Source organism: Vombatus ursinus, unplaced genomic scaffold (genome assembly GCF_900497805.2).
Source record: "Vombatus ursinus unplaced genomic scaffold, bare-nosed wombat genome assembly UNPS02009205.1, whole genome shotgun sequence".
Lineage (NCBI taxonomy): Eukaryota > Metazoa > Chordata > Mammalia > Diprotodontia > Vombatidae > Vombatus > Vombatus ursinus.
The window spans coordinates 58,843,490-58,868,880 of NW_020948983.1; the positions used below are offsets into that span (position 1 = coordinate 58,843,490).

Consider the following 25,391-nt stretch of genomic DNA (forward strand, 5'->3'; position numbering starts at 1 on the left):
TACTTTCCTCTGTCACCTACAACCCAAGGTCCCCAGGGGGATAAAGTTTATTTTCCTTATGAGAAGCCTACACATTGTATACAATACACATGGACAAAAGTGTATTCTTCATCTACAGCCATAAATTCACAGTATAAAAGATAGTCTTTTAAATATATATGTAAAAAAATTCCAGAAAGAAATCGATGAATATTGATACCACAATAAGAGCAATGCTTGGTGACAGCTATTGGCTGCTCACTCCTTTAAAAAAGTCAAAGATGGTGACTGGCCAGGGCTTGTTTGGAAATGAGAGGTGCTTGGTGATGGATAAGTTGACCTGCATTGACACATTTCCAAAGAGCAGTGTTTGGAGTAACAATCTGTTGAAGCTGTCCCTACCAATTTCTTACTAATAGTGAGCTCGATCATCTTAGGACCTCCACCCTGTTTCTTTCCCCATCTTACGGCCAGCAAACTTAGACCTTCTACTCCCCTTATTCCTATAATTTGGAGCTGCCATTTGATAAGGTAAAAATCTTCTCAATTGCTGTGTCTCTCCATGCTATCATCCCTGTCTACTACACACTCTATTTCTTACCTCTGATCTGTCACGTCATTGGGCCCCTTGGAAATCTGCACCCTATCTGCTGTTTATGGATTTCTTGTCACCCTAGATACCTTTATCTCAAACTTTTTCCATCTTCTGGCACTTATAGAAACCTGTCTTGTTCTCATGCATTTTTTCTTGTCCTCTCTGGACTATGTTTTAGGACGATCACTTTGGCAGCTGTGTGGAAGATAGATTGGATTGGGGAGGGACTTGACACAGGGAAACCAATCAAAATCAAACCAATCAAAAACCATGACCATTGCAATGGTCATGACCACATGGTCCAGGTGAGAGATGGTGAGGATCTGAACTAGGAGAGCAGCTGTGTGAGTATAAAGGAGGAGTCATCTGGACATATAGGAGAGATGTTGTAGAGGTAGGAAGAAGTCATGCTATAAAGGGCTTTAGAAGTCAAACAGTATTTTATATTTCATTCTGGAGGTTACAGGGAGCCTCTGGGGTATATTGAATGAGGGGAGAGGGAGGGATGGGTAATATTGTCAGACCTGCACTTTAGGAAGATCATTTTGATAGTTGAGTTGAAGAGGGACTGAAGTGGGAAGAGACGTGAGGCTAGGAGATCAATCGGCAGTCCAGGTATGAGTTGGTAAAGTCCTGGACCAGAATAGTGGCAGTATAAGAGGAGGGAAAGGTAGAATCAATAAGACTGGACACCATATTGGATGTGGTGGGTAAGAGAGAGCAAAAAAGTTTAGGATGATACCTAGTTTGTAAGACTGTATGACTGGGAGAATGGGGATGTGGTTGACAGTAATTGGAAAGTTAGGAAGAAGGGAGGGTTTTGGAGAAAAAGATAATGAATTCAATTTTGGACATATTAAATGTAAGATTTCTATGGTACGTCTAGTTAGAGATATCCAGTAGGCAGCTGGAGATGTGAGACTAAGTGTAAGGAAAGAGGTAAAGGCTAGGTAAATAGGTCCAGGAATTATTTCTGTGGAGATGACAATTAAATCCATAGGAACCAATGAGATCACCAAGTTAAATAGTATAAGGGAGAAAATTAAAAGGCCAGGACAGAGTCTTGGGGGGCATCCACATTTAGCATGAAGATCCAGCAAAGGACATTGAGAAGGAGAGGTCAGACAAATAATAGAACCAGGAGAGAGTAGTGTCATGAAAACCTAGAGAGAGGAGAATATCAAGGAGAAGAGGGTGATCAGTAGTGTGAAAGGCTACAGAGAAGTCAAGAAAGGATGAGAGTTGAGAAAAGGCCATTAGATTTGGCATTTAAGAGTTATGATAACTTTGGAGAGAACAGTTTTGGTTAATGATGAGGCCATACGTCAGATTGCAAAGAGTTAAGAAATGAGAGGAAAGGAAGTAAAGGCACCTATGATGGCCGTCTCAAAGATTTTGGCTATGAAGGGGAGAGAGATATAGGTCAATAGAGGGAGTGAACAGATTAAGTAATGGGTTTTTGAGGACGGGGAGCTTTGGGCATCTTTGTAGGTAATAGGGAAGTAGCTAGGAGACAGGGAAAGATTGAAGATAACTGAGGGTGAGGATGATGGAAGATGTGATCTGTTGGAGAAGATTGGATGGAATGGGATCACTCATCCAAATACTTTCACAAGGAGAAGAGCTATCTTTTTTACGTGAGACAGGAGTGAAGGAGGAAATGGTGGAGGAAGGTATCTAAGTGATGAAGATGAGGAGGAGAGGAGAAGAGGAGCTTAAGGAGAATGGCCTCAATTTTTTCATTGAAATATGAGGCCAAATTCTTGGCTGAGAGGGTGAATAGGAGCCACAGGAAGCTTAAGGAGGGATGAAAAGGTTTGGAAAAACCATCGTGGTGTGGTGTGTGATAGTGAATCAATTAGGGAAGTAGAAAGGAATGTCTTGCAGCAATGAGGGCCGGTTGGGGTTATGGAGCATACATTTGTAGTGGATGAAGTCAGCATAGTTTTGTGATTTTCTCCAGCTTCATTCAGCAGCATATGAACAAGAGACAAGGTAGCAGATGGTGGGGATAATCTAATGCTAAGGTTTGGTAGGACAAGACTGGTGATTAATAAAAAGGAGAAGACTTGAGAGAAAAGGGTAAAGTAGAGATGAACTGGCTCACCAAGGGGCCTAGATGGGAAAGGAAAAAGAGTATAGACAGTACTGGATGACCTGGGAAAGAACTGAGGGGTGGAGAGATTGGAGGTCACAAGGAGGACAAAGAACAGAATTAGGGGTTGTAAGACAGAAGGAAAAAGAGAATGACTAAAGATTGTCATCAAACAGAGGAATTTCAGTTTACAAACATGGAAGTTGTTCATTTGTTTATGATGACAAGATCAAGTGTATGACCATCTCTGTCTGTAGTTGAGGTAGGATGGAAGATTAAGTCATGAGAAATGACTAAGTTGAGGAACGGAAAGGTTAGGATATTTGAGAGAGTATCAATATATATGTAGAAATCCCCTAGCATAAGGGCAGGTGTTGGCAGGGAAGATTCTGAGTTAGTCACTGAACTTACTGTGGAAGGAAGACGGTCTTGAAGGTCAGTAGATAACAACTACCAGAATCTTGATTGCATGATAGATATGGATTGATTGAGGCTTTAAGAAGGAGAGATTACTGGGGGTGGTGCAAGATGGAGAGTCCTGAAGTGAGGAGCAAGGAGTATTTGCTTCTGACTCCACTACCAGTGAGTTAGGGGTATGAGTGAAAGGGCAACCAGGGCTGGAAAGGATGGCCAGGGAAGGAAGCTGTGTCAGCAGGAGGGAGTCAGATATTAAGATGATGGAAGGAGTGAGGAAGGAAAAGGTTTAAGATGAAGGCAAGTTTGTTACTAATGGAGCAGGCATTTTGGAGAACATAGTGAAATGGGTGAGTAAATCTTAAGTGGGATGTGTGTGGGTTTGAGCTGAGGGGGATGGAGACAAGGGAGTGGAAAGTGGGGGATTGGGAATGGAATTCATACCACAAAAGCCAGGGGTCCAGAATCACTGAGATAAGGAGGCTATGATGAGGGTGAGAGTATGCTAATCATTGAGGAATGAATTCAGGCTGGTTATCATTATTTCCAGGAAATCAGAGAGGAGGTAGGGCAGGTTGGGTATTCTTAGTGGGCATTATTGATGCTTTGCTGCCCTTTGGGTTTAATTCTTTATAAAAGAGTAATGTAACAGAGTTTGCTCTGGGCATGAAAATAAGTCTGAGTTCATCTGCCCAAGTCCTAAATGAAATCAGTCAGTGGGAATAATGAGAATCAGGCTTTGTGTTAAAAAATCCTATTCACCCTTTTCTCTGAGGCTTTAGGTCGGGGGGTGGGGTGGGGGTGGGGAGTGCTATTCAGTGTGTTATCTATAGGCAGAGGTGCTGGGCTTCTATGAACCTGACAAGAAAAGGAGCAGGGGAAGGAGGTCCCCAGAGCTAAAAGGGAAGGTGAGGTCATGGGGAACATAACTGGATTCATGCTGACTTAGGCAGACAGAAGGGAGTTTGGCTGGGCTCAAAGATGTCCAGAAAGTGCTGTGTCTGCCTGAAGCACCCTATGTGCTACAATCATCTTTTTGTTTGTTCTTCTCAGCCTGCAAATAATCCCCTTCAGGCAAGAGGCAACATCTGGCTGGATCCTGCTTTCTGGCCCCAGCCTTTCTCATAATGCTTCCAGCTGTGCTTTGGCAGCAGCTCAAGGCACCCAGGGAATTGGTCTGGCATTTAAATCCTATCTATCCTCCAAGACTCAGCTTAAATCCCCTCTCTTCCATGAAGCCTTCCCTGATTCCTCAATCACTCATTGTATAAGAGAAGGTCCTTGGGGCAGCTAGGTGGCACAGTGGATAGAGCACCAGCCCTGGATTCAGGAGGACCTGAGTTCAAATGTGGCTTCAGACATATAACACTTACTAGCTGTGTGACCCTGGGCAAGTCACTTAACCCCATTGCCTAGCCAAAAAAAAAAAAAAAAAAAAAGAAGGTCCTTGAGGGTGGGACTGTTTCATTTTTGCCATTGTATTCCCAGTGCCTGCAACAGAGTGGCTGCTTAATAAATACTTATTGATTGTTTGATCTATTCCTTCTCCGCTTATATCACTTTTAGCCGTCCCACACCACTTAGAGGGCAGCTAGGTGACACAGTGGATAGAGTGCCAGGCCTGGAGTCATGAAGACTCATCTTCCTGAGTTCAAATATGACCTCAGACACTTACTAGCTATGTGACCCTGTTTGCCTCAGTTTCCTCATCTGTAAAAAGAGCTGGAGAAGGAAATGGTAAACCACTCCAGTATCTTGAAAACCCCAAGAAAACCCCAAATGGAGTCATAAAGAGTCAGACATTGCTGAAACAATTGAACATTAATAACAATAAAATTATGTGAGGGCCAAGGAGGAAAGGATAATACTGACAGGGGAAAGGGGGAATCAACAAAATCTACATGGTGGAGGCGATAGCATTTGAAGTGCAAAATGCTACCAAAGAAAGAAGAATTCAAAGGTGTTTAAGTATAGGGAACAATGCAAGCTATGAGATAGAAGGCGAAAGTATGTATGGATGATAACTAGTCGTCCAGTCTGTCTAGAGTGTAGAGCAGGTGAAACTGAAAACTATGAAATACGGTAAAAAGATAGAGTGGGCCTTAAATGCTAGACTAGGGAGATGGGCATTTGGGAGCCATGGAAGGAATTTGAGCATAGGAGTGATATGACCAGATCTGCGCGTTAGGGCAATTAACTGAGCAGGTGCATAAAAGATGAATTAGAGGGCAGGACTGTTCACTTACCACTTCTTCCCACTAATCTCATGTTGCTGCACAGTGTAGCCAAAGAAGGCTTCTTTGGACCCTGGGATGATCCGGGGCCTCTTGGTGTCCATGTTGAAGGTATTGCTGAACCCTACAGTGAGAGAGAAGATAGGACAGTTAGCCCTATACAGAGTAAGGGAGAGAGCAGGAATAGGACGGAGATTGATAGAATAAGACCCCTATATCTAGGGTAGCATATTTGAGGGCAGGTCCCTTGGGACCGCCCAGTCTGATGAGTGACCTCAAGAAGATTTCAGACTATGAGACTGACAAGACACAAACACCTGAAAAAGATTTAAGTCCCAAAGCAATAGGGGCTCTGGTAGGTGAATTTTCACCTCATCTTGCCCAGAACCAAGTTTGTATGCCACTTCCCCTTCATTTCCAAACCATGCGACCTCGAACCCCATTCCTACCCCTCTCCTTTGAGTATTTTCTTTTCCTCATAAGAATGTAAGAATGTAAACTTGTTGAGGGCAGGGACTATCTTATTTTCTTACATTTGTATTCCCATTGCTTAGCACAGTGCCTGGCACATAGTAATTTTTTTGATAATAATTTTATCATTTATTCATTCAAGGTCATTGTTATTTATTCTGATTCTCTTTAAGGTGAACATCTTGGGAGGTAATAGTCATTAGCTGGGCTCTTCATGACCATAGGACTCCTCTACAGCCCCTCCTCCCTTGGGTTCTAAAGAGGCCAAGATTTTGAGCCCAGCTGCTAAGAACACAATTACACAACACTGGTTCTGAAAGGAACCTTTTTTCCCCCTTTTTCTTCCCATTAACCCCTGTTCCTTCCTTCTTCTTTCTTCCTCCTTTTTTTTCTCTCTTTCCCTTTCTTCATCCTTTTCCATCCCCCTCTTTATTTTCTTCATCCTCCAATTTTGTCTTCTTTCCCTTCTTTCTTCTCTCCTTAATCCTACTTTTACTACTGCCTTTCTTTGGTTTCCCCTTGTCAGTATGGTTCAAGGGAAAGACTTCTGGATTTAGATCCAGAGGACCTAGGTTTAAATACAGCCACATGCTACCTGGGCAAGTCTTTGGGTCCTAAGTTTTCTCATCTATAAAATGAGGGGGGTTGGCTAAGATGATTAATATGGTCCCTTTTTAACTCTAAACCTATGATTATCTTAATTTTTTATTCTTCATTTCCTCCTTCTTCCTTCTCTTTTCTTGCCTTCCTTCTTCCTTTTTCTCTTTCCTCCCCCTCCTGTTTCCTCATTCTTTTTTCTTTTTCTCTCCCCAACCCCTTCCAAATGGCATTCCTAGTCCCCAGAAGAGCCTGAGAACTGAGTTTCAACCTCAGATCCCAAACTTTGATCATCCCAGGGCCGTGAGTTGCACTGACTGGGATGTCCTCATTATGAACTATTTTGAAAAACATTGTTTAGGCTTCTGCAGGCACAGCTGTTCAGCTAAGGAGAGGAAGACAAAGAAGTGAAAAAAGTCATTTAACCCTTCTCCTCTCCATTATTTCCCCCTTTTAATGAATGAATTCATTTTTCTCAACCTATGTGCATTGAACATTTAAGACCATCGACCAACATCTCCTTGGCACTGCCCTCTGTGTGACCACTCCTTCATCTCCTTGCCTGAATCACCATCTGTATCCTGCCTTCTAACTGAGTGTGCTCTGAAGCTCTGTTCTTGGCCCTCTTCTCTTTTGCCTCCATACTCCTCTCACTTGGTGATTTCATCAATTCCCGTGGGTTCAATTATCATCTCTATGTGGATGACTCGCAGATCTTTATATACAGTCCTAGTTTCTCTCTTGGGCTTCAGTCCCATATTATCATCTGCCTCTGGGACATTACAAACTGGATGTCTTATAGGCATCTCAGACTCTACATATCCAAAAACAAATATGGTTTTCCCCAAACCAACCCTTCTTCTGAACTGTCCCATTTCCATCGAAAGTATCAATATCCTTCCAGTTACCTAGGTCTGCAACTTTGGCATCGTCCTCACTCCACTTATCCGGATAGTCCCCAAGTCTCATTGATTCTATGTCTACTACCTCTTTCATATTTGTCCCCTTCTCTCTACTCAAATGGCTACCACCTTGGCTCAGATCCTCATCACTTCTCACCTGAACTATTGAAATATCCCAATTGGCTTCCCTGCTTCAAGTCTCTCCCCACTCCAATCAGCTACCAAAGTGATTTTCCTAAAGTATACGTCTGACTATGTCTTTCTCTTGCTCAACAAACACCGATGGCTCCTGGTTGCCTCTAGGATCAAATATAAATTTATCTGTTTGGCATTTAAAGTCCTTCACAACCTGGCTCCAACCTACCTTTCCAGCCTTATCATACATTGCTTCCCTCCATGAACTCTTTGGACCAGCCTGCCCCTCTCACATGACATCCTCTCTCCCATCTCCAGGTTTATACATGAGCTCTTTCCCCATGCCTGGAATCCACTGCCTTCCTCACCTCTGCCTCTTAGAATCTTGAGCTTCCTTCGAAGCTCATCTCAAATACCACCTTCACATGTCACCCCCTTCCCCACAGCTGCTAGTGCCTCTCCCTCAATGACTTTGTGTTTATTTTGTATATACCCTGTATCTAATTATATATGAACATGCTCTTTCCTGATAGAATGTAAGTTTTTTGAGCTAGCTCAAGACTCTCATTTTTGCCCTTATATTCCCAGGGCCAGGAACAGTGCTTGGGGCAGAGAAGGTACCCAATATATGCTTATTAACTGAAGAGATTGGATGGCTGATAGTAGAGTATGTGTATGTTTGTGCATGGGGGGTAGGTTGTGGGCTCATATGTGTAAGTGTGTGGTAGAGTTGGGCGTACATATGGAAGGCTGATAGAGTGAGTGTGTCTTGGTGTGTGTGTGTCTGTTAGGGTACGGAGGTCATATGGGGGAATGGTAGTAGAGTATGTTTATATGAGGGGTTCAAGTAAGGGGCTAGTAGCAGAGTGTGTGTACATGTGGTAGGGTTGGTGACTCATACGGGGGCTGGTAGTAGAGTATGTATGTGTGTGGTAGAGTTGGGAGTTCATATGGGAGGGTGGTAGTAGAATATGTGTATATTTGTGTATGTGTGTGGGTAGGGTTAGGGGGCTCATATGAGGGGCTCTTGGGGGGGCAGAGAGAGAGAGTCTGTGTGTGTGTGTGTGTGTGTGTGTGTGTGTGTAGTTGGGGGTCTGAATGGCAGATGCAGAAGTTTTAGATAAGTAACTTGTTTTGATAAAATCATCATGTCCTCATTAGTCAATCCAGGAAGTCTCAGTATCCACAATCCTGCATGTGTTTATACACACACACACACACACACACACACACACACACACACACACACACGCGCGCACACATACACTCATCCTCCTACCTTCCTACACAAAATTCTTGGTGGATAGCATTCCATAGGCACAATTGTTAACTAGAGTCCTGGATTCTTCCTGGGTTTTCTGGGGACACCACACTGCATTGCCCATTCCCTCTTCTACCCTAATCTGTCCAAGAAGGAGAGCTGGAATGTAAACAGGAGGAGAGAATGCCACTACCAGGCAGGGAAATCTAGGCCCGCCCTCATCATCCCAGTCTGTAGCCTTGGATACTCTATGGAAGAAAATTGTGAAGCTGGAGAAGCTTGTCTTCAGAGATTTCCATCTCCCCTTTCTGTGACCCATTTCTCCTCTTCTTCCATCTCCTCCTGGCTGGAAGCGACTGGTCCTTTCATATTGTTGGAGAAGTCAACAATAGGTCAGGATAGTATAATGGGAAAAAGAGCACATTTGGAGTTGGGTGGTCTGAGTTAGTGTTCCAGATATTTACTAGCTATGTGACCATGGGGAAACCATTTAATCTCTCTGTGCTTCGTTTCCCTCATCTGTGAAATGGGGGCAATAAAACTTGCGTGGGACAAGGCAAAATGGTGGAGAGAGGGTAGGCCTTAGATTTAGAAATATCAGGGTTCATATTCTCTGTGTGAATAAGGGTAAGTTACTTGATCTCTTAACACTTTTGGTAACTCTTTTAGACTGTAAATTTTAGCCCAGTTGCTCATCAGGGAATTCCTTATTGGGCATATGACGAGATCATAGGTTTGAACCCCCAAATTAAGAAGGACCATTTGTCATCCCAGGTGGTTTAGGAGAAAATAGCTTATAAGCCTTTATTACATGAATGTATTATGAGTTATTATAAACTCATTCATATAGAGGTATTCAGTAATGAGTATGAGCATAGCTTATGTGTCACTGTGTTTGTATAGATACATATTATATGTGTGTGTGTGTGTATGTAGACACACAGATTTGTTATATATAAGGGAGTGAAAGGAATAAGCATTTATATAAAATCTACTTTCTGACAGGTACTGTACCTAAGGGCTTTTAAAAATATTGTATTGAGGGGCAGCTAGGTGGCACAGTGGATAGAGCACCAGCCCTGGATTCAGGAGGACCTGAGTTCAAATCCAGCCTCAGACACATAACACTTACTAGCTGTGTGGCCCTGGGCAAGTCACTTAACTAGCCAAAAAAAATATTGTATTATATGAGCCTCAGAACTACTCTCTGAGGTAGATGCTATTATGATCTCCATCTTACAGTTGAGGAAACTGAGGCAAACAGAGGCTAATTGACTTGCTCAGGCTCACACAGCTAGTTAGTGTGTGGGGCCAAATGCAAACTCAGGTCTTCCTGAGTCCAGGCCTAGCACTCTATCTGCTCTGCTACCATCTGCCTGGAATTATAATCCACATACCATTTTGGAGCTCGTCAGAGACCTCAGAGATCCTCTAGAGAAGGGAACTGAGGCCCAGTAAAGTTAATGGAGTGACGCAGTGAATGGACCACCAGGCTTGGAGTCAGGAAGACCTGGGTTCAAATGTGGCCTCAGACACTTACTAGTCATGTGACCAAAGTCAATTGGCCTCTCTTTGCCTCAGTTTCCTCAAATGTAAAATGGGGATAAGCATAGCACCTAACTTCCAGGGTTGTTGCAAGGCTCAAATTAGATAATAATTGTAAAGTGCTTAGCACATAGTAAGTTTATTTGTTTCAGTTATTATTGTTAAGTGACTTGCCTAAGGTCACATGACTATTAATTAACAGAGCCAGGATTGGAACCTAGGGCCTCTGACTCTAAGTCGTTGCACTATACCATACCACCTCTCATCAGTGGGTTTCTCTCTCCAGGAAGATCCACATTTTCTTTTCTTTCATTCTTTCTTTTTTTTTTTTAGGCAATCAGGGTTAAGTGATTTGCCCAGGGTCAAACAACTAGTAAGTGTCTGAGGTCAGATTTGAACTCAGGTCCTCCTGATTCTAGGGCTGGTGCTAGCTTTTGCACCACCTAGCTGCCCCAAAGATTGATATTTTTAAAGAAAACCTCAGGGGTAAAGCAATGATCAGTGTGAAAGGAATTAGAGAAGGGGACTGGACCTAAGATTTCACTGGTATAGGGAACTCCCAGTTGAGAAAACTTCCTCCACCAATGCAGTTTGGTACTTTCTCTACAGCTGAGATTAGAGAGTTGCTGAGAGATTTAAGGGGTAAAAAAGCTTACTCAGGGGACACATAACTGGTATGTTTCAGGGGCACAACTTGAACCCAGGTCTTCCTGGCTATGAGACTGGCTCTTTTTATTTACCACGCCAAAGGAATAAACCATCGGTAATGATGGCCTTTTTGGTGAGAGTAGGGGGTTATGTTTTTGAGGTACCCCTTAAACCATACCTGGTGACAATTTAATTTGTCTCTGTGTAAATCAAGGCCTAACAGGAACAAAAGAGAAAGAGGTATCAGGATAAGAGTTGGTCCCTCAAAGGCTATTTGCTGTTTACAGAATAGAAAGACCAACCTATTTCGGAATATTCCTGCTATCCTCTCACCCCACACATATATTGTGATGGAATGCTGGGAAAGGATTAGTACACTCCAGGCACAGAGAAGAGGGGAAAACAACCCAAACTGGGGAATTAAATTATACCATGTTGGTTTTTCTCTTTGAGTTGGCATTCGATTCTGACCAGATTGAACCAAGTGAAAGCAAATTTCCTAAAAATGATGTCAAAGCCAACTCTCTAACCTTAGCTCCAATGAGATCTCTGAGTTCCTTCCTCTGGGGGAGGTATGTTGGAAGCTCCAGCTTTTCAGTCTCTAAGAATGTGTTTGTCTCTCAGACTGATGAGTTTGTTTAGTGAAAAACCCAAAATGCTGTTTTTGAGAGGGATAAAAGGTAACATGCCAGAGGAAAAGTCTCAAAAAACACAGATTCTTGGGCAATGCTCAGATAGTCTGCCCTCAATATACATAACAGAGGAAGATAAACTAGTATTCTGGGACAATATTTCCTTTATTTGATAGAGTTTTGAACCATGGCCAAAGTGACATCAATTTGTTTTCCTTCTCTCAGAATCTCTTATCTTTTTTCCAAAAGAGATCAGTTATGTCCTCCTAAGAAGGGTTCAGAGTAGCAGGAATGTGTTGATATGATTCCATTCTCTGTGAATTACTTTGGAGTCACAAGTTCCAAAGCCCCATGCCTCAGTTGCTAAAAAATTAAGGTATGACATCTTATCCCCACCTGACCCTTCCCACTGGCCAATTTCTCTGGTTCTTATCTCCATGTCTACCAATCACAAGCACCTGGACCAAAGATTCTGAAAGATTCTTCTTAGTGTAAGCTTTGTAGCTTCAGTTCATTTGATAACTAATTTGCATATTTAATTAAACAAATGTCTACTCTTTTCTAAGTTCTTTGCTAGATGCTGTGGTGGAAAAAAGTGAAATTGCCTCCCCTCACAGAGCTTATAGCCTTGTTGGGAAACAAGACATATATATGTGAAGCAATTAGTGAATGACTGAATAGTAAATTACGCTGGAATCAACTGTAATAGAGTAATTATAGCTGACATTTATATAACTTAAAGAGTTAATGAGTTATTAAGTTGCCAGAGCACTTTACAAACAATGTCTTATTTTATCCTTATAATAATCCTGCGAGGTAGGTATGATTATTATCCCCATTTTATAGATGAGGCAATTGAGGTTTAGAGGGATTAAGAACCTTGCCCAAAGTTATCCAGTTACTAAATGTTCGAAGTGGGATTTGAACTCAGTAGTACTCTATCTGCTTTGTGATGGAACAGATGGGAATTGAGATGACATTTATATTAAATGTAGGCTTTGGTGAGGCTGTGTGTGCATGTGTTTCAGAAAGCAGAGACCTTCTGGGCCCCAGGGAACATAAGAAGGAAAGATTTGAATAAGGGAATGAGCATAATGCTCATTCCAGGAACTGTGAAGGGAACAGTCTAATTGTCAAATAGATTCCAGCAATTACCTTGCTTTCATCCACATGGAATTTTTCATCTAATAGGATAGAGATTGTCTCTACTCCTGGGAAATTCTTACTCTGATGAAGGAGATACAGTCCTGAAATTATAGGAAGCTCTCAGTCTGATGGGGGAAATATTGCTCTATCTCTTGGAGAGGTCCCTGGTCAATAGGAGAGACAGGGTGATCAGTTAAACACATATACTGGCCACAACCAATTCCAACCATAATGACAATTTTTCCTCCTGAGAAAACTGGTCCTTGGTTGAAAAACAAATAACACTATTGATGGCCTTTACTCAAAGCCTTTTCTGTTTTATAAGCACCTACCGGAGCAAACATTCTATTAGCATAGCCTTCAAAATTTCAGTCACCTCCACATGGCAGTGAGACATTGGAGTGGGTCATTAGTACAGGGTTAAGGTGCATAGAGTAGGCACCTAGTAGATAATTGTGAAAGGGCAACAGGGCCCAGCCCTTTGGTATACTTTTTCTCTGTAGTCTCAGGTGGCTTGTAGCATATTCCAATATACAAGAACTTTTTTAGGGGGACACACATTATGTTATTGTTGTTTAGCTGTTTTCAGTCATATCCAACTCTTCATGATGCCATGTAGGACATCATCTTGGCAAAGATACTAGAGTGGTTTGCCATTTCCTTCTGTAGCTCATTTTACAGATAAGGAAACCGAGGCAAACAAGATTAAGTGACTTACCCAGGGTCACACAGATAATAAGTGTCTGAGGCCAAATTTGAATTCAGGTCTTCCTGATTCTGGGCCCAGCGCTCTATCCTCATTAGCTGCCCCCACACACAAATTATAGGAAAACTCAAATAGACACATAGGAAGTATCTTGAATAACCAGAATCTCCGGAGTTACACAGCCCTGTGAAGAAGATAATGTTTCATATTTGGCTCTTATTCTCTCCTTCCTTCAAACACAATCAGTTCTATAACCACCATGAAAGGTCAAATTAGGAACACCAATTCAGAGGCTTGGGCTCTCCCTATAGGCAGCCTCAGAATGGGAGAGATGCTTATGCCTTGGTTAGGATAATCAGGGGCAGCTGGGTGGTACAGTGGATAGAGCTCTGGCCTTGGAGTCAAGAGGACCTGAGTTCAAATTTGGCCTTAGACACTTAACACTTGACTGTGTGACCCTGGGCAAGTCACTTAACCCTGACTGCCTCACTAAAAAAAAAAAAAAAAGGATAATCAGCAGTAACTTCAGCCTTTCTGTCCCCTTGATTATGCTAACGTTCACTTAGGCTGCACGTAGGTGGTCAAAATGTTTAGGATTCCTGCTGGCTGCTGATAAACACAGACATTCAGCAGATGGCATATAGGTGCAGTCTGCAGGCCAGCATCTTTGTAACTACTGAAGTTGGGGGTAGGGCATGGAAGTAGTAAGATGACATGCTACTTTTTTTTTCCAGAAAGGCCTGACACTATCCTGCTACCAAGGCTTCATCTACACAAGAGGGTGACCAGACTCAGCTAAAAATTTTCATTTGAGTTAAAACAGTCCCATACCAAGGATCAGGGTAGTTGGCCCTCCACGCCAGTCCATCCTCCATTCATTCACTAAGGTGATTTTCCTAAAGTGCAGGTCTGATCATGTCATTCACTCTGGCCACATCCCTAGGCACCCTGCCTCCCCTGCCCTATTCAATAAACTCCAATGAATTCCTGTTACTTCTAGGATCATATTGAATGCTCTGTTTGGCATTCAAAATCCTTTGTAATTGAGGCCCCTCCTTCCTTTCCAGTTCTCTTACACCTTACTCCTCAACATGCACTCTGTCAAATGAAGGAAATATTGTCCCAGAATACTAGTTCATCTTCCTCTGTTTTGTATATTGAGGGCAGACAATCCGAGCATTGCCCAAGAATCTGTGTTTTTGAGACTTTTGCTCTGGCACGTTACCTTTTATTCCTCTCAACACCATTTTGGGTTTTTCACTAAACAAACTCATCAGTCTGAGAAACAGACACATTCTTAGAGACTGAAAAGCTAGAGTTTCCAACATATCTCCCCCAGAGACCTCCTAGCTGTTCCATGAAGAAGACACCATCTCTTGACTTCAGGCATTTTCTCTGTCTCCCATGCCTAGAATGCTCTGCTCTACTCTGACTACAGATTTCTACGGCTTCCTTTAAGTCCCAACTAAAATCCTACTTTCTACAGGAAGCCTTCTCCAAACCATCATAGTTCTAATGCCTTGGCTCTGTTAATTATTTCCTATTTATCCTGTATATAGCTTGCTTTGTCTATATTTGTTTGCATGTTTTCTCCCTCAATCGATTGTAAACTCCCTGAGGGTAGGGACTGTCTTTTACTTCTTTTTGTTTCTCTAGCAGTTAGCACAGTGCTTGGCTCGTTGTAGTAGCTTAACTGACTTCAATTAATGAATGAACATGCTTTAAGTACCAGGCACAGTGCTAAGCATGAAGGACATAAAGAAAAACCAATAGAGTTCCTTTCAAATAGGAATTTTGTGTCACAAGCGAAAGTAATCCTTCCTTATTTCTTTAGTTAAATGATACACAAGCCAGCATACATCCCTATCCTTTTAAGCACTGACTCTCTTGTTTAGGAAAGCTTAATAGGACACCTTATCCCTCCCCTACTAAGATAAAGGGGCATAACCTGCCACGTCTCACTCTTACAGCTCCACTGCAGATGGGAGAACTGATATCATTGGATACCTTCTGGGAGAAGAGGGATTTACCCCCTTGGCTCCATCCTCCATCCTGTTCAGCTTGCATTGCGTGCTGGTAGAGGAGGCTCTCATCTCAGTGAGTGGATACAGATTATAAATTGCTGCTCTGCCAACAGTCTGTAGGCACTTAGCTGCTTAATAAGCAGGTAGGAAGGTAGAGGCAATCAGTGTAGATGGGCACCTGTTCCTGTCATTTTATAAACTCTGATCCCTGATTCAAGTGAACTGAGTTGAGCTTAATTCAATTCAAGAAATAGTGACTAGTAGCTAATGGGTGCAGAACACTGGGATGTGTCCACAGATATCTCTTATTGTTTCCTACTGTTACCCATCTGATTATTTAGGGACTTACCCCTTCTGATTACCTTCTAGAGTGCTATAGCCATCTGATTACTTACAGGTTGAAATGATTGTGAACTCCTTCTTTTGGATGCCTTTGGAATCACCCTAGGCCTCTGGGTCACTCAAAGTCCCTAGGCAAGATAAATCCCCAGGGGAAAGTGACTGATACACAGTGGGTACAAAGTAGAAGTTCTGAGGAAAGGAGAGGGCTTTTACTGGAAGGCAATGTGGTATGGCAGAATAATCTCTGGTGTTGGAGTCATAGTATCATAGATTTAGGACCACATGGACCATGTAGTCCAAATCCTTCTCTGCCCCTTTTATTAATGAGACAACTGAGGCCCATGAAGGTTAAGTGACTCACCCAAGGTCATACAGGTAGTAAGCATCAGAGAAGAGATTTGAACCTAGGTCTTCTGACTCAAGAGCCAGTGCTCTATCTACTGTCTGTGTCTACTACTGAGTCAGAGCACGGGGGTTCAAGTCATGGTTGTGACATTTTCTAGCTGGGTGACCACAGGCAGATTACTCAATCTCTCTGAGGACCTAAGTTTTCTCATCTATAAAATGGGGGATTATCAAACCTGCACTGCCTGCCTCACAGGGTAGCAGCAAAGAAAGTGCTTTATAAATATTTAAATGTATAAGTGTGAACTATTATTATTTGTTACTATTCTTTTTTGATAATTAGAGGGATCTGTAATCCCAACAATATGGGTAATTCCCTCCATTAATTTGGATTACAACCTATCCTTCTCATCCTGTGCAATGATTGTCCATGTCTTCCCAGAAATCCTCTACGGCTCGAGTGCATAACATGCTAGAGGTCTTCCTCTTGGTCTGTTCATGTCTCTTGGGTCCCAGTGCAGCAGTCTGATTGTACATCTGTCATCTTTGGCTCCCACTACATGACTCATCCATCTCCTTTTCTGGTTCTACGTGTCCTTGGTGATACCATTTATTCTGCTACTCATGCAAAAGTCATCACTGTTAATATGGTATAGCATGGCATGGCAAATAAAAAAATTAACTTCAAAGCAAAGCCTTGGCTCAAGCACTGCTTCTAACACAGACCTGCTGTGTAACTTTGGGTTCACCTCTCAGTGCTCTAGGTCAGAGGTGTCCAAAATGCATGCTGGCCCTCTGGCCACCTGTGGCCTATAGTACTCCCAGGTCTGAAAGTCCCAGGTCTAAAACAGACTGATGTTCAGTTCCTATCTGATTTTGATGTGTTGATGCATCAATAAATAAATATGTAAACGTGATTTTCTAAGCCGATATGTGGTCTGCAGGGATACTTATGTATGAGTTAGTGACCCTTGTTGCTATTTGAGTTTGACACCACTATTCTAGGGAACTGTCCAAGAATGTAATTTGCAGAGAAAGCACTGATCTACATTGGAAGAGGGAGTTTCCTCTCCTGGTAAGAAGCACAGGTCCAGTCCTTATTCCTATCCTTACATCCATCATATATCTTTCCATTTTTCTTGGGTCTTTTGTGATTTTGATTCTTAAAAGTTGCTGTTATTGTTATTATTATTCTTAATAAACTCAAGTTAACCATGAATACATTATTTATGTTCTCTATATGTAATGACTGGAAAACTAGATGGTGCAGTGGATAGAGCACTGGGCTTGGAATCAGGAAGACTAATCTTCCTCAGTTCAAATCTGGCCTCAGACACTTACTAGCTATGTGACCCTGGACAAGCCACTTAACCGTGTTTGCTTCAGTTTCCTCATCTGTCAAATGAGCTGGAGAAGGAAATGGCAAACCACTCTAATATGTTTGCTAAGAAAATCCCCAAATGGGGTCATGAAGAGTTGGACACGATTGAACAACAGCAAATGTAATGACTGGTGTTCTCTCAGTTGGCAAACTGGGCTTCCCCAGGCTACCTATATAGTCACTAATGCTGGCCATGGAAAGCCCAGGAGACTTCACAGGATAAACACTCCAGTTGCTTCCTGGGCCTCAGGATAGCCCTATAATAGATTGCCTCCTGCGTATATCATGTCCATTCTTGACTTTCATGAGCCTTTGGCTCATGTTGTTCCAGCCCATCTACAGTGTCCTTCCTCTTCCTCTCTGCTCATCCAAATCCTACTCATTCTTCAGAGCCCTGATAAAGTCGCCCCTTCTCTATGAAGACTATCCTGATAAGGCAGCTCATATCCAGATTTATAGCTAGATTTCTCACTTCTTTGAACTTTCTAGTGCTTATCTGCACCCTTTATTTGGTTCTTATCATCTATTGCCTTATTTTGTAACTTAACTTTCTATGTGAGTCAGAGGTGTCTCATAGAGATCTCGTCTCATCTCTTCCCTTCTCCTCACTGAGAAGCAGCATGACCTAATGGACAGAGACCTTGCCTTGGCAACATGGAAGACCTAGTTCAAGCTCTACCTCTGACACAGACCATCTGTGTGACCTTGGGCAAGTCATTTTACTTCTCAGTGTTCTAGGCAACTCTCTAAAACTGTAAATTGCAGGAAAAGTTTTGATCTGACCTGGTGGAGGGAATTTCCTCACCTAGGAATTCCCCATATGAATGAAATCACAAATCCAGGCCCTATTCCTATAAAAATGAAACAGTCCTCATCCTCAGTGAGCCTACTTTCTACTGAAAATTGTCTCTCCAAGTTAATAATAATAATAATTTATTAAATTTATGAATTACAAATTGCAGTATGGGCACTCCCAATCCACTCCTTTGTGCAAGGGGAGAAGTCCTCAAGTGTTGCATGTTACACATGTTTTTGGCTTCTTCAATGTTTTGATCAGTTGTGTTAAATTTTTCCTCTTCTTTTAAAAATTTTTTCTTTAAAAATATTATTTGTTATATGGGATCTATACATGTGTATGTGTGTGTATATTATATATATCTATATGTGTATGTGTGTGTGTGTGTACATACACACACACACATCTCCTTCATGTGATACTGGGAAAAATGGTGATGATGTAAAAAAAAAATAAAAGACCAATAAAAATTTATTAAAAAGTTCTATTTGTTATAAATAAAATTGGTAAACTCTTAGCTCAACTAATTAAAAGAACAAAAACATACAAATTAATAAAAACTAGGAATGAGAAAGAAGGCATAACAATATAAAATTATTTTTTAGGAATACTGTACTTATGAATTGGACTTAGTAGCCTTTGAAGCCCCAGGGAAAGAGGGGAATGATAAAGCAAATTATGGTCTATGAACACCGTGGAATACTGCAACAAGTAGGTGAGGATGATTATTTTGAGGGGGAATCCCCCTTAAAATTGCACAACACAGTCAACTAGCTCATCTATCTTATCCATGCATTAAAGCTGGCCCCATCACAACCTGAGGGAATGATGGTACACAAAGTTGTAAAAAAAACAGTAAATCTTGGGCATTAATTTTGCTTGAGATACAAGATGTTTATTCAAAGAAAAATATAAAACCTTAATGGGAAAAATAAAGAAACTATATAGAGTGAGACAATATTTTCTTCTAGCTAGAATGACTCAGTGTTATAGAGAGGAGAGTACTTTCCATAGTATTAAATGATTTAATGCAACACTAATTCAAATCTCTATGGGATAATTTGAAAAATGGATAATGAAAAAGTTATCTGGAGGAATAAACCTGCCTTTACCTATGATTTCATTAGTGTAGGGAACTCCCAGAGAGGACATTCACTCTACCAAAGCAGATCAGTAAGTGTTCTTCGATTTATAGTCTTAGACTCATGGGGGGCGGGGTTGGGGTAGGGTACAGAACTGAGAGGTTAAGTGACTTGCCCGGAGTCGTGAGACAGCATAAAGAAAATCATGTTCAGAGCCTGAATTGAACTCAAATCTTCCTAACTCCCAGCCCATCTCTATACCTACTACACCAGCTACTATTTTAAAATATAACAACCGTGACCTTACCCTACCAAGTTTTGCAGCAGAAGCAATAAGTGTTTATTAGTATGGTTAGTTAACAGATAGAGAAAAATTAGCTTGGATCCAGACCTCACAGCCTATAAAACAACAAACCAGAGTTTAACACTTAAGAAAAAAATAATTCTAAGAACTAGGAGAAAAAAACTATGAAGGAGATATCATTTTCTGACTTAAATGAATGGAAGGATATCAGTAGACTAGGTGGTGCAAGACAAAGAGTGTTGAACCTAGAGTCAGGAAGAACTGAGTTCAAATCTAGCCTAGATGCTTAAAAGCTGTGAGCCCCTGGGCTAGTCACTTAACTGTCTGCCTCAGTTTCCCTGCTGTAAAATGGGGGTAACAATAAAAACTATTTCCTATGGTTGTTATGAGTATAAAATGAAATAATGTTTGTAAAGTGCTTTACAAACCTTAAAACATTATATAAATAATATCTATTACTGTTAGATAAAATTAACATTGGAAAATATGAAAATGAAATTTTGAATATTGAAATATATACAAATATATGATGGATTTGTGATTTTGTCATTGTGGGGAGCTTTTGGCGTGGGAACTCCTTCCAATAATACATATAAGAGAGGCAGCTTGGGCTAGTGGGTAGAGTACTGAGGTTGGTGTCAGGAAGCCTTGGGTTTGAATCCTCCCTTACTAGCTGTGGTAGCCTACACATGTCACTTAATGTCTCTGAGCCTCAGTTTTTCATTTGTAAAACAGAAATAATAACACAATTTTGCATTGTGTTATTGTAAAGTTCAAATAAGATAATATACATAAAATGCCTTGTAAACCTTTCAAGCACTGTGCAAATGTCAGTTATCATCATCATTATTGTTGGAATTTGTCCATGACTTCACAGATAAGCCCTAAGGAAATGACCAAGATACATAATAAGGTAAAAGTGTTATAAAAAAGGAAAGAAATTGAATGGGAAAAATTATATAATTGCCATAACTGATAAGGAACTATGTAGTGTCACTATCACCTGGTTCTATTTGAATCAAGAAGATATGAACAGTTTCCATGGAAGGGAACAGATTAGCAATCAGCATGTGGAAAAGCACACGATTTCACTAGCAATTAAAAAAATCCCCAAGTTAAAACAGCTGTAAAGTACTGTGAGATACCCATGAAACAACTGAAGCAAAATTAAATTTAAATGATTTAAATAAAAATGAGTGGAGAGGTGCTTCAGTTTTTCTCGGAAGCCACCAGCAATGTGTAATAAGAAGCATACAACTGTTGATATTTTTGACATGATAATTCCACTTCTGGGAATATGCCTCATGGACATAATCCCAGAGGAAAAAAGGTAAATTGCACAAATATGTTACTGGAAGAACTGTTTATAATCGTTAAAAAAATTACAAACAATTCAAACAAAATTATAAGTAGCTTTTTTTGGCTTAGGTTAGGCTAAGCTTCACAAGCTATGATGGGGAACAAGCAACGTGAGAAGTGTACTTAAATGAACTTTTAAAGACAGTTTTGGTTGTTGGGGGTTGGGGGAGAAAGAGGGACCTTGGGTCACCATCCCCTGTGGATGGAGATTGGGCCACAAAGTTGGGGGAGGCTGTTTCTCACTCAGGATTTGGAATAAGGAAGCCCTCATTATGCCTTAGCTTCCTATTTTCACAAATTATTCTTGCTTGCTAGGTACTAAGCTCAATTTCTACACAGCTAAAAGAGTCTAACTGCTATTAATGTCTTCTAAATTTCATTGCCCTGGGGCAAAACCCTAGTCTACTTGTCCTAGTCATGAATCTGAAAATGATTCACACAAGAGGGGAATAATAAAGCAAATTATGGTCTATTAACACCATGGAATACTGCAACAAATAGGTGAGGATGATTGTTGTTTTGGGGGGGTCCCCATCAAATTGCACAACATAGTCAACTAACTCACTTGCCTTCCCTATGCGTTAAAGCTGGCTCCATTACAACCTGAGGGAATGATGGTCCACATAGTGAATTTCACTAAGGTCCTTGGCAGGTGACTTCATTATGGCACTTTAATCCATAAAGGTAAAAGTAAAAGGACTTAAGAAGTCAGTTAAGATGTCTGAATATTTTTTAGGTCCCAAGAAATAGAAAAGATTCATGGAACAAAAAGAGATAGAGAAAATTGGGAACTTGTCAATAAACCACTTAGGTGGATTCATGATCATCATGAACAGAGATACAAAGTGGGAAATAATCATCACCAAGCTACGATTAGATACAATTGGTGCTGTCTTTGTTACCAGTGCTGGAAACTTCCAAGGAATATTGAGAGTCACCTTCCTCGATAATCAAACCCAATGTCTCATGGAAATCACATGAATCACTTCCTAGATCATTCAAGAGTTGACACAAAATGTATAAAAAAGCAGTAAGGAAAACTAGAGCCAATGAATTTGACCATAGATGCATTTGTTTTATTGAAAGCATTACTGTGGAGATGCAGTTTGGTCAAGGGGATTGGAATATGGCCTCATAGCCTTTAGTCACTTCCCTCCTCTCTTCATCTTACCTAAACCCACTCCTCTTTCCAATTTCCTTTTATCTATTGCTGGCACTCTTATGCTGTCATCTCTGATGACACTTTCTTGTTTTTCACCTCTAGCATCCAATCATTTGCCAATTTCTCTTAATTCTTCCTCCACTACATCTCTTGCATCTGTCTGCTTGTCTCTACCCTCCAAACTCATCTTCCTTCCTATGCATCCTTCCCTGCAACCTCTCCCCTTTCCTATGAATCACACACAGCTACCCTAAATAATCTTTCTTTTTTTCCCGCTAATCTTTCTAATGTATAGGTCCAGACGTATTACTCCCTTGCTCAAAAACCTTCTGTGGTTCTCTATTGCCTTACAGATGAAATATGAACTATTTAGTCTGCATTTAAGGCCCTCTAGAATCTGACTTTTCCCTACCTTTCAAGGCTTCTCTCCTCCACCCCACATTACTCTATGTAATGGAGCACTCTATGCTCTAGTTAGATTAGACCAGAAACATCAAACTCATGCCCCAGGGCTATTTTCAGGCTGCAAAACTCCAGAATAACAGAACCAGATTAAGATGTATTTGGAAAATGTTTAACAAAAAATTTTTAAATGCAACACAATATAGTCTACTGGATCTTGCCCAAAGCCAACATGCCATCTCAGTGCCTACATGCATTTGAGCAGGCCTCAACAGCTAGAATATGAATTGAAAATTTTAAGAACCCTTCTCTTTCTTTAAAGCTTAGTTCATTTGCCTCCTTTGGGAGGCCTTCCCTGATCTCCATATCTGAAATGTTTTCTACTTCCTAAAATTTCCCTTTGCCTTTTCATATGGATAGTTCCTTTGCTCCATGATACCCTACCTTTGTAATGATAACAACTAATATTTATATGATGATTTAAACTTTACAAAACACCTTCCATACATCTCATTTGAGCCTTATAAGAATCCTGAGAGGTAGGTATTACAGGTGTTATTATCCCCATATTATAGATTAGTAAATTGAAACTAAGAGATTAAGTGATTTGCCTAGGGTCACACAGCTGATATGTCAAAACCAGGATGTGCATCCCAACTGTAAGTCATTCACACTATTTACTACCCCACGAGGCTTCTTTTGTGGGATATTTATCTGTGTACAAGCCATATTTTAACCTCCCTATCCTCATTCTCATCCCAGCAAACAAGAGAATGAAAAGTCCCTGAGGGCAAAGACTCCATCATTTTTATTTTCATATCCCTGGTACCTAACACAGTACTTTGCACATAGTAGGTGCTTAATAAATGTGTATCAAATTGAATCTCACAATAACTACTGATAGTAGAATTCATGTTGGGAATGGTTTGCTTTTGGGGTCTAGAAGTGGGGCCATGAACAAACACCCCTTATATCCAGGGACCTATACAGGGACGTAGGGGAAGGTGGCAAAAAGAAATGGGCAGTCGGCATCCTAGATTGATAATCAGGTAACCAAGGTTCTAGTCCCACCCCTGACAGTAACTAGCTGTGTGACCTCAGGGAAGCCGCTTCAGTTTTCAGGGATCCATCTTCAGCTATAAAATGAGGAAGTTGTACTAGGAGATTTTAAAAGCCTCTTCTATTTTTATTGCATGGGGGAATTTCTTAGTATTTCAAGAACTTAGAATTTGATCACTGTGTATACTCCCTTGACTAACAGATTATAGGCAGTCCCACTAAAATAGGGATTCTTAACCTGTTTTTTGTGTATCATAGACCTCTTTGGCAGTCTAGTGAAGCCTATAGACCTCTTCATAGAATAAAGTTTTTAAATGCATAAAATAAAACACATAGGATTACAAAAGAAACCAATTATATTGAAATACAATTATCAAAATATTAAAAAAAATAAGCCAAGCCCACAGACACCAGGTTAAGAACTCCTGCCCATAATTTAGTAGATGATCTTTAGGAGTTATGAGGTCAAAACAATTCATCACATTTTCAGTCAATGTGGTGGTGAAACCTCTGTTCACTTAGTTAGGCTAGTCTTTTGGATGATAAATAATTGGTCTATCACCAGACCTGCACTCAACGTCTTTCCTACTTGGTAGGGTCTGCCAGAGCCTGCATTCCTCTGGCATACACTTTGAAAATTCAAATAATTTAATTTCCATCTCACCATGAGGCATCAGATTAGGATTTTTATTGGGGCAGGTATGAGACTTATTAGAGGCAGCTACATAGCTCAGTAGATAGAGCACTAGGCCTGGAGCCAGGAAGACCTGAGTTCAAATCCAACTTCAGATATTTACTAGCTGTGTGACCCCGGGCAAGTCACTTAACCTCTGTTTGCCTTAATCTACTGGAGAAAGAAATGGCAAATCACTCTAGTATCTTTGCCTAGAAAACCCCATGTACACTATGGTCTCTAGGGTCAAGAAGAGTTGGACACAACCAAATGACTGAATAACAACAAGGGTACTTAACGGTATTAAAATAAAACATGACTACAAAATTTGGGGTTGGGGTCAAAGAATGCCTCCCTATGAAATCAAAACCAACAAGAATCAGTCCACTAGAATTTATTAAGCACCTACAATGTACCAGGCACTGTGCTCAGTGGAATGGATACAAAGAGAAGCAAAAGACAGTTGTTGATTTCAAGGAGTTCACAGTTTAATGGGGAACATGACATGAAACACCTATATATATATATACACCTATAAATCTATTTGAGATAAATTGGGGGTAGTCTCAAAGGGAAGACATTAAGATCAAGGAGGTTTGGGAAAGGCTTCTTGCAAAATCAACGTAAATTGTTGAGGTTAGCTATCTGTGTAAATCTTTTCAAGAAATGGCCCATTTGAGAAAAAAATTATAAGACAGCTACTGATCACTTGGATACTTCCTAAAGCTCACCAAAGGGCTTTTTAAAGAACGAATGAATAAATGAATGAAAGAAAAAGCATTTATCAAGCATCTACTATATGCCAAGCGCTGTATTAGGCACAGGGAATATAAATACAAGATAGATAAGCCTTGCCCTTGACAAGTTTACATTCTAACAAAGAGAGATAACACATATGGGAAGGGATGATCAAGGAAGTTTTGGGGGTGACCAAGGTGAGTTTTGTTTTGGGGAGTTGAGAGTGATGAATAGTATCATAGGATAGCAAATTGTCACCCCATATCCAGAAGCAATTGATAGTAGTTTTGATGTTTTTATTTGATTTACTATTTTTAGAATAGCAAAAGGTGGAGAGTGAGTAGATTCAGAGCAGATGACCAAG

General features: G+C 40.8%; 1 protein-coding gene across 1 annotated transcript in view; it reads right to left on the reverse strand.

Moving 5' to 3' along the window:
• ITGA11 (integrin subunit alpha 11) overlaps positions 1-25,391 on the reverse strand; it is a 197,392-nt gene that overhangs the window by 139,206 nt on the left and 32,795 nt on the right. Inside the window, exon 2 of the mRNA XM_027851835.1 lies at positions 5,330-5,441. Coding sequence (XP_027707636.1) covers positions 5,330-5,441 — 112 coding nt within the window. The remainder of the gene's footprint in view (positions 1-5,329; positions 5,442-25,391) is intronic.